General features: G+C 45.0%; 1 protein-coding gene across 1 annotated transcript in view; it reads right to left on the bottom strand.

The window, feature by feature from the left end:
• The window catches only part of PCOLCE2 (procollagen C-endopeptidase enhancer 2), a 90,274-nt gene that overhangs the window by 20,655 nt on the left and 59,107 nt on the right, over positions 1 to 10,512 (bottom strand). The window contains exon 4 of the mRNA XM_004712106.2: positions 7,333 to 7,469. Within this exon, the coding sequence (XP_004712163.1) occupies positions 7,333 to 7,469 (137 nt within the window). The remainder of the gene's footprint in view (positions 1 to 7,332; positions 7,470 to 10,512) is intronic.

Below are 10,512 nucleotides of genomic sequence, written 5' to 3'. Positions count from 1 at the left end.
ACACACACACACACACACACACACACACACACACACACACACAGACTGCCTGAAATGGACATTTCTGTTTGCTCTGTCCACAGCAGCATGCTATCACGGAGAAAGAGAAAGCAATCATTTGATTGACATGGTCTTGACATTGCAAGAACTAATCTGAAGCTGTTTAAGTTGCTTGTTAGCTCGCACTACAGATTCAGTGGGAATCACTGAAGCTCAAAAGCTTTCTCAAGTCTTAGGGGTCTAATGTCTTCAGATACATACTAACAGTAGTTTTGTAAGCTTTTACTGTTGTTATTTAAACAATGGTAAAATGCATGTAAATGTAAAACAAAAAAGAAAACTCACTGCCATCAAGTCAATTCTGACTCACAGTGATCCTATAGAACAGGATCCTATAGAACAGGGTAGGGCTGCCCGGTGAGTTTCCAAGACTGTAACTCTTTATGGGAGTAGAAAGCCCCATGTTACTCCTGAGGAGTGGCTGGTAGGTTTGAACTGCTGACCTTGTAGTTAACAGGACTAGGTGTAACAGACTACACCAACAGGACTCCTAAAAAAAAATGTCAGTTTGGTGAAATCTATTTTTAAAACCCAAGAGTGGGAGGAAAAAATAAAATAAAGGTCTTGTGAGGGAAACAAAGATTTCTCCCAAGTTGCCTCCCCAAATAGATGCCAAACTTAGCTGCTTGCTACACTTGGCGAATGACTTACACTTGGAGGCCATAGAAGTAGGTCAGGGGTTATTCTCCTTAGGGTTATCAGCCATCTAGAGCAAGCAGTCACCCCTGTTTACCCCACAACAAGTAGGACCCACTCCCTTCTGATAAGAATAGTAGTTGACTGTTTCCTTGTAAGGGACCCCAGAGAGGTCAAGCCCACCCAAGGGTGACCAAGGTTAGGCCGCCATTATGAACCTAGGGTCCGCCCACCTTGTCACATGTATACCTCTAGTCCCTCCCATTCCTATGGGCACACCCCAGCTCATCCCCTTCCTGTCACGCTTATGCCTATCGTACATCCCCTACCTGTGATGTGTGTGCCTATTGTACTGCCCCTTCCTGTGACGTGTGGTTACCTGTCATCACGGCCCCCCTAAGTAGTTATAACTCTTGGTTAGCATTAAAGTTGGGCTCTCCTGCTCTCGCTCTCGGGCTCCCCTCTTGGCCTCTCATTGGTTCGCCCTCTCCTCTCCCATCCTCGCTCCCCTGTTCCCTTTCCCCTTGTCCTCCTTCCCCTCCCCTTCCCACCACGTGGACCACCAAGCCAGGCTGAGGTTAGCATTTATTTGACTCTCTCTATCTCATGCTCTCGATGACTTTATTATAATCTTTATGTATCTCAACCGTACAATTGCGCCTATAGAACCCGTGATTAGTTGTGGGGGGCTGACTCTTCCCCCACAGTCTTGCTCAACTAAACTCCCTTTTTGAGGCCACTGAACCAGGTAGTTATCTTTCCAGTCAGATCAGCCCGTTTTCTCTATCAGCCTGGTGCTTCAGTGATTAAGGCGCTCAGCTGCCAATAAACCAGTTGGTGCTTTGAAGGCCGCAGCTGCTTGGCAGAAGAAAGCGGAGACGGTGTGCTCTGGTAAAGATTTACAGGCAAAGTCTTGAAAACTACGGAGTAGTTCTACAGCGTTACTGTGAATCAGAGTCGCCTCGAGGGCAGTGGTTTGGTTTTGATCAGCCACGTTAGTAGTCCCTAGGTGGCTCCAGTGGTACCAAGGAAGAAAGGCCTGGCAATCTGCCTCTGGAAGATAACAGCCTTGCAAACCGTCCGCAGTACACAGTGTCACCATGACTAGGGCTCTACTTGACAGCAGGTAACAAGAGCAGAGCTGCTTTACCTGGGTGGAGAGGCGGCTAGGTCTATATTTGCCCTCATTTGACAGGAAACTGGAGGAGGGTTCTCTGCCCCAAATAATCACAAGAGCAAAGAGCGGGGGCAGGCCAACATGTATGGTCCCAGTTACATGGTGGCCACGGCCATTTAAGCAAAACTCTGAAAAATCAAGCCTGTTACAGAAATAGTCTACATATATCTTTTTTTTTTAAAACTCATTCTGTTAGGTAGGCTAGCGTAGGGCTGGGGGATGTCTGTTAACACATGCCCAGAGGGCCAAGCTACGGGAACAAAGGAGTGGCGCACTGCACATGCCCAGAAGCTCAGGTTTCCTGCCGGTAGGCATGAGTGGGCGTGAACCTGAATTGGCCAACCTAGGCCAGGTGAATTCAACTCAGCCAATGGGGTCGATCAGGGGTCGTCCACCACGCCTCCCTGTGGAGTCCTTGAAAAGGCAGGAGCCCGGAGAACTTTGGCAGAGAATTTTGGGACACTTTTGTGTGATGCCGAGCAGTTTCCAGACAAGCTGTACGCTTGGGAGGAGTCCTATGGGTGCAGTGTAAACCTGAAACTTCTTCTAACTCTCATAAAACTCACTTGGATCACAAACCAGGCTTCAGCATGAATTCTTTCTCGCGCGAAGCCAAGGACCGAGGTATAGATCTAGCTCCAGAGAGATCTAACAATTACATTAAAGAAAAAAAGCAATCTAAGCAGAATTCTTTGTGTAACTACAAATAAAACACATTAATCTCACATCAGTGATAAAACTACACAATGCACTCATCACAGGCAGTGAAGGAACCCTTAAGGCCCACCACGGTCAGTCAGCCTCCTCGGGATGATACTATAGTGACTGGGATCCCTCACTGCCCTGTCTGTGGACTAATTTTAGAGGTACTATCTCTGAAACTGCATTTTCTCATGGAAGAGGATTTTACTAATGAAAAGAAACATTTTCTGCTAGGCTTACTTGCCAATCTGACAGAAGCCCGGTGCCTGCCGCAAACCTCCCGAGGACCACGTGTGCCACCTGGAGGCTAGGGTGATGGCCAGAGGACATCTCAGCATGGCTCCACTGTGCACTGGCAAATCCCAGGGACGGATCAAGGATGCTGTGGCCTGTCTTCCATTTGTGTGGCCTCTGGCTTGTCAACCTTTCCTTTCCTTCAGTCACTGCAGCCCTTCCTTCAGCTGCCAGGTCCCACCAATTTTGACTTCCTATTTCCTCGCACTACACCCGCTCTCTTTCCTTCCTCCTTAGCCCCGACCCCGACCATTGTTGCAGCTCCTTAGCTAGCCCCATGTTCCTATTATTAAGTACGGGGCGTTTTACAGCCACTGGTCATATCACAGGGCCCTGGTAGCTCAGTAGCCTAGTGGCCATTTACCTACTACCTATCAGGTCAACAGTGTGAACCCATCATCACTGCACAGCAGCAGAATGAGGCTGTCTGCTTATATAAAGCCTCCAAAAGCCATGCGAACAGCTCTCCTCTGTTCCATGAGTCACCACGAGTCAGAACTGACTGAATGGCACCAAGTTTGGTTTGGGTCCTGTCGCTCCTCTAAGGGATCCCACCATGGGGCCCAATTCAACCTTTCTGCTCCATCTCTAAGTTCCAACTCAAGGTTAGACGCCATTAATAGCATCTATCTCTTTTCCATGTTTTACTCGAGCTCCTGGGTCATCTAAATAGCTAATAGGTTTAGCTACTAGCCTGAAGATTGGCAGTTTGAGTCCTTCCAGAGGTGCCTTGGAAGAAAGGCTTGGTGATCTATTTCTGAAAAACCTGTCATGGAAACCCCATGAAGCCACCCTACTCTGTTCACATGGGGCCACCATGAGTTGGAACCAGCAACAACTGGTGTCATTATAATGTTCCCTCTACTTGGAATGAGTTTGTCCTCCATCTGCCTATGGCTCTCTCCAACTCTTCCTTTGAGACCCACCTTCAAGAGGACTTCTCTGTTCTCCTCCCAAGGAGTCCCAGTGATGCAGTGAGGGACCTACGGGCTGCTAACTGATGTGCCACAGGGGAAAACAGGAGGCTTTCAGCTCCCGCAGACTTCACGGAACAGTTACGCTCAGTCCTACAGGGTTGCCATGAGTTGGAATCAACTCAATGGCAGTCGGTAACATTCTCGCCACTTGCCAAGACTGGGCCAAAGGGTTCCTCAGAGGTCCAGCACACCTAGGACAGTCTTTTTACAATTTACCTATCCGCCTTCTTTTGCTCTCTCCTCTATTTATCTTTCTATTGCTTGTTGACCTTCTGGGTACATAACACTTGTGGTGTACCCATATTTTTAAACTAGAGTGAATGCTTCGGATGTTGCATGGACCGCACACCAGGAGAATGAGGTGCTGCCCTGGTATCCCCAAGGCTCCTCCTAGTCAGCCGGCTTGTACACTTTTGACAGGGGAAAAGCTCCCAGAAAGAGATTTCCTCATTTTTTACACTGCCCCACTCTTGAAGCATTACAATGATAGAAAAACAGTTTCTGACTGAAGTGCTAGTCAGTGGGGCTGTAGCCACGCTACTCCAGGCACACCCCTCAGAAGTGAGTGATGTGCACCAGTAAACCCTTCCCACAACTGGCTGACATCAATAAGCTACAGCTGTGTTTTTTCTATTCCTTTATCTTCGAGGCCTCTGGGTTCCTGCTGTTAAAGGATGCATCTTTGAATAAGATTGGTGTTTTCAATTTACACAGCAGTTTCGGATCACTGAAGACAAATGGGTGCATAAGCAAATGTGGTGAAGAAAGCTGATGGTGCCCGGCTATCAAAAAGTATAGCGTCTGGGGTCTTAAAGGCTTGAAGGTAATCAAGAGGCCATCAAACTCAGAAGCAGCAAAGCCCACATGGAAGAAGCACACCAGCCTATGCAACCACGAGGTGTCGAAGGGATCAGGTGTAAGGCATCATCAGAACAAAAAATCTTACCATAGTGAATGATGGGGGGAGTGCGGAGTGGAGAGCCAAAGCCCATTAGTAGGCCACTGGAGATCCCCTTGCAGAGGGGTCTCGGGGAGGAGATGAGCCAGTCACGGTGCGATGTAACAATGATGAGAAATACAACCTTCCTCTAGTTCCTAAAGGTTTCCTCCCCGCTCCCACTACCATGACTCGAATTCTATCTTGCAAGACTGGCTAGACCAGAGGAGGTACACTGGTACAGATAGGAACTGAAAATACAGGGAATCCAGGACGGATGAGCCCTATAGGACCAGTGGTGTGAGTGGCAAAACAGGGAGGGTAAAGGGAGAATGGGTAGGGAAGAGGGAACCGATTACATGGAACTGTGTGTGACCTCCTCCCTGGGGGACAGACAACCAAAAAGTGGATGAAGGGAGATGTCGGACAGGGCAAGATATGACAAAATACCCATTTATAAACTATCAAGGGCTCATGCGGGAGGGGGGAGCGGGGAGGGAGGGGAAAAATGAGGACCTAATGTCGGGGGTTTAAATGGAGAGAAAATGTTTTGATAAACGATGTACAAATGCGCTTTACACAATTGATGTGTGTATGGATTGGGATAACAGTTGTATGAGCCCCTAATAAAATGTTAAAAAAAAAAGAAAAAAAAAACAAAAACAATGTACAAATGCGATGTACACAATTGATGTGTGTATGGATTGGGATAACAGTTGTATGAGGCCCTAATAAAATGTAAAAAATAAAAAGAAAAAAAAATTTACACAGCAGTTTCATCTGCTATGGTGGCACTGTTTCCACTAATCCAGTTTCTCAGCTCGCTTATATTATCATCTTTGGTTTAAAGTCATTGCTGGCCAAGTCACTAAACCCACTGCTGGTGAGCTGACTCCAGCTCACAGCAACCTTACAGGACCACCAAGAACTGCCTCCGAGGATTCCCCTAGCTAAAACTCTTTACCAAAGCAGACAGCCTCATCTTTTCCCCAAAGAGCAGCGGGCCACCTTGGGTCCCCTCACCCTACTTATTCCATCTGTATGCTGAACAAATAGTCAGAGAAGCCGGATTGTACGAAGAGTGTGACATCAGGATTGGAGGAACGTTTATGAACACCCTGCAATATGCAGATGGCCTGACCCTGCTTGCTCCAAGTGAGGAGGACGTGAAGCACTTGCTGATGAAGATCACGACTGCAGCCTTCAATATGCATTACAACTCAATATAAGGAAGACCAAAATCCTCACAACTGGACCAATAGGTAACATCATGATCGATAGAGAAAAAGTTAAAGTTGTCAAGAATTTTTTCTTGCTTGTGTCCATAATCAATGCTTATGGAAGCAGCAGTCAAGAAACCAAAAGACATGTTCCACTATGTAAGTCTGCTGTACAAGACCTCTGTAGAGTATTTAAGAGCAAGGATGTTACTTTGAGGACTGGTGTGCGCCTGACCTAAGCCAGGGTGTTTTCAATGGCCTCCTATGGATGTACAAGTTGGAGCTCGAATCAGGAAGACTGAAGAAGAACGGATGCGTTTGAGTGGTGGGGCTGAAGAAGAATCTTGAAAGTACCAGGACTGCTAAAAGGGCAAACCACACTGTCTCAGAAGAGGTAAGGCCAGAGTGCTCCTGAGAGGCAAGGGCGGGGAGACGTCATCTTACGTACTTTGGGCATGTTGTCAGGAGTCCAGACCTTGGAGAAGGAGATCGCGTTTGGTAAGCTGAAGGGCAGAGAAAGAGAGGAAGGCTCCTAAGGGGATGGGGTGTCAGCCTGGCGACAACAATGGGCTCAGCACAGAAGCAATTATGAGGGTCGCGCAGGGCTGGGCAGGGTTTCGTTTGGTTGGACATGGGTCAGTATGGGTCGCAGTTGACTCGATGGCGCCTGGAAACAACAACATTTCTCAGCTTATTTTGTGCTTTCTTTGTCATCTTTTGTCCTGCCTTTAGTGTTTTCCCTTTTCTCCATTCTTGTTTTCTTTTGATTAAACTCCTGTTCTCATTCCATGGTTTCCCTCCACTCTTTCGGAAGTTAGAAACGCTTTCTACTTTTCTCAGTGGCTACCCTGCATTTAACATCCACTTAATAGACATAAATAAATAAAAACTGAAAAATACTTTGCTTTAGCTCCACTAGGTTTATAGAACATCATAGGAATTCATATAAAATCAATGGACACACGAGATCTGTCTTTTAACAACAGAGGAGAAAAGGGCATTGGGTGGTAATGGTAACTTTGAAGGCAAGCTGTGATAATTTCAATGGCCACTTGTACTAGTATTGTCTATGGAAGTGTGAAATACGTATGTTACACCAAAGCACCCCCAGCTAGTGCACCAGAATAGAGCAAAGTGAAGTCAAGGAACTTGCCTGAGGTCACATAGCTAGTCAGCGGCAGGGTTCTCAATTCCATGAACGGTTGCTGAAGAAAACTACTGTTTTTAAGGTCCACTCACAAGGATCTGAGAATTCTATGGAGCAGAATTCTACTCTTGAAATACAAGGGTCGGGTGGCCAAGAGTCAGGCCTGCTTTGGGGTTACTTACGCTGGAGGACTATCGCCACAATATTTCCCAATTCTTTTAGCATCGTTGACTTCTCCACTGTTAAACACAGCCACGTAGTCATATCGGCAGTAGTTGTCTCGTTCGACGTCAAACTTCTCAAACTGTAATTCAATAATCTTGAGAGAAAGCACAGCATTAGAAGGGTCATCATAGCATCCCTGTTGAACCGCAAAAGGGTTTCTTCCTCTCCCCAGTTTTATAGGGGACCATGGTTTCCCTCTGCACAAAAATGCATTCTCTCTAAATGGTCTTTTTCTTGGTTCATCCTTATCTAACTAAGAAAACCATGGCATTCGTACTCTTTCCTTTTTAACCTCTTTAAACAGATCAGGTCAACTCTATCTAGATCAGCATTGAATTGGGGTCTCGAACTTGGAAGCTATGTTCATTTATGGGAACAGAAGTATGGGAAGATTATATAGCTTTCACATCCCACATACGGCAGTAATTGAGGGTGTGTTGGGAGTGGGAAGGGCTCCGTATACCTATTTCATCTTTCTCTAGAAGAAAGCTAATAGAAAAAAGAAAAATCTAAGATATTTCCTGCATTGGTGTGTGTTTGGAGTACGTGGGGTTTTTTTCGGGGGGGGCATGGGGTGTGTGCGTGTGTGTGTTAGGGTAGAAAGGGTTGTTTCTCTTTTGAAGGCAGGAGACAGACATTTCCATACATTTAAAGGGCTTAAGTATGCTAAAGGCAGAAGTTCAGTGACAGAGCTGACAGTGATGTCTTCTTTTTGCTGAATTGGCAGAGCCTACTTGATGATGTGATTTATTTCTAAAGAAGCTGAATAAAAACATTGCACCCGAGGTCTATGTTATGGTTCTTAAGTGTTTTCTTTTTTGCATTAGGACAAGTGTCATAAAAATGTTAGTAGAGAGTTTTGATTTAATGAACAATCATACCCTTTATAGGCAGATTTTTTAAAATTAAGTCTCTGGGGTGTTTATAAGTTCCTTTTCCATCCCTCTCCCTTAAATTGCACTATGGTGAAATATAAACAAAAGGATGCCATTGTGCCTAGTGACAGTTCAATAGCATTGATCACCAGGTTATGCTACCAGCACTGCTATCCATTGCCACAAAGTGACAGTACCTGAGAGAGGACGCAGCTAAAACTCCTACAGCCTCTGCCATAAGGCCCCTGAAGACCACTTGGAAGCATTTGCATAGTCTAGTTATTTCAAGGAAGTGAGTTCAGAAAGCTTTTGTGCTTTTGTGTCCGATTCATTTCATTCAGCATAGTGTTTTTGGTCTCAGGCTGTCACATACCTCTGACTTCCATTTCTCTTTATAAATATCTCTATGGCTATTCGGTTGTATGGATGGGCCCCCTTTTCATGCATTTATCTGAGGACGGACACTTGGGTTGACAAGAGCCTCTTCCAATGTGTGAATGAAGGAGAATCTCACTGGGACTCATGGACACCCAGAGGGCCGGACGCTAGCATCTCCCTTGCCTGCTGCTTCCGGGAAGCAAAGGGCCACTACTGACTGCTGGGGCAGTCACACAGTTCTTAGCAACAGAAGACTCACAGCAGGAATTTGGGTAAAGGTGCTAATAGCAACAGCAGCACCAAGCCAAACTCACTGCCTAGATTCGATGCCGACTCGCAGGAACCGTATTGGTCAGAGTGAAACTGCTCCTAGGAGTTTCTGAGAATGGAACTCTTTAAGGGAGATGAAAGTACCATCTTTCTCCTGAGGGGCGGTTGGTGGTATTGAATTGCTGACCCTGCAGATCACAGACAAATGCATAACCACTAGGCCACCAGGGCTCCGCAGCAGCATCACAGAGGCACACAAAAGTAAATTTTAATTTTGAACCCATCTGTTGCCAATCTACATAATATTTTAAAAAGCACCATAGAGTTGGAGTAATGATGGATTCATATGTTTCACATTTCATTAAGGTATTTCCTCTTCGGATCCAATGTTTTCTCACCAGTTTCTAATAAAATGCTTTCCAGGTGGCTGAGCTTTCTCGTGCTTAGAAATTAGTCATGTAACAAGATCTGGAGAGAACATTTATTTATTTATTTTTAGAGAAGATTCTTTTTTTAAAAAGTAAATAAATGGGAGGATGAAGGCGAAATCCATGATTTAAAAAAATGAAAGTAAGTCTGTAAGAGGAAAAAAAATCCCCACAGGCTTGCAGAACTGTTATTTAGGATTCAATCTTCCCATTATACTTTCTTCCTTTGAGTAGTGCTCCAGATATTTGACACTACAATAATGATTTAAAAGCCTCAATTGGCTGCAGCCCCAAATCATATTAACAAAATAAAACCCAAATTTAAATTTAAATAATCAAAGTTGGAAAACAGTTGCTAAATTGTAATTTGCAAGCTTAATTAGATGGGAATGATTTCTCCAAAGAGCCCTGGCCACACAATGGCCAAGCACTAGGCTGCTGAGAGGTGGGCAGTTCGAAGCCACCAGTGGCCCTGAGAAAGGAAAGGCCTGGTGGTCTACTTCCATGAATCACACAGCCTACGAACCCCCATGGAGCACGTACTTCTACACTGACCTCAGCAGGCGGTCAATCAGAATTAGCTCAACAGCTTGTAAAAGCAACAGCAATATATTTACAAATTCCTCAGAGAGAATGACTTGCAGAATTTCAAAGAATTATCTAAGTATTAAAATGTTTGAGACAAGGCGGGAGAAGAAATGGGGAGTGGATATCAAGGGCTCAAGCAGAAAGAAAATGCTTTGAGGATGATGATGGAAGCATATGTACAAATGTGCTGGACACAATGGATGGATGTATGGATTGTGATGAGATGTAAGAGCCCCAAATAAAAGTATTTAATAATAAAAAAATGTTTGAGACATACATTTTTAAAATGGTGTCTTAAGCTATAAAACATTCAATAGGTTTATAAAATCAATGACCGTATATTTTTCTTCTTAAAAATAAAACCCATCCTGAGTATTATGACCCATGTGTATGCACATGTGCATGTGTTCAAATTACTAACACATGGCATCTTTGCTGGAATAATTTTCCATTATCAAACAAGTACATGGCAAAAGTGCATGTGTAAGCTATATAAAAGATGTATTCATTCTTGAGGTAAGGACCAAGTAATATGAAAGGGACCAGATCAAATGCAGGGATGCACATGGTAGACAACAGGGGAGGAGGTGGGGAAAGG

This window comes from Echinops telfairi, unplaced genomic scaffold (assembly GCF_000313985.2).
Source record: "Echinops telfairi isolate 266 unplaced genomic scaffold, ASM31398v2 ScPeMD7_16;HRSCAF=60, whole genome shotgun sequence".
Lineage (NCBI taxonomy): Eukaryota > Metazoa > Chordata > Mammalia > Afrosoricida > Tenrecidae > Echinops > Echinops telfairi.
This window is presented reverse-complemented; position numbering and strand designations above follow the sequence as displayed.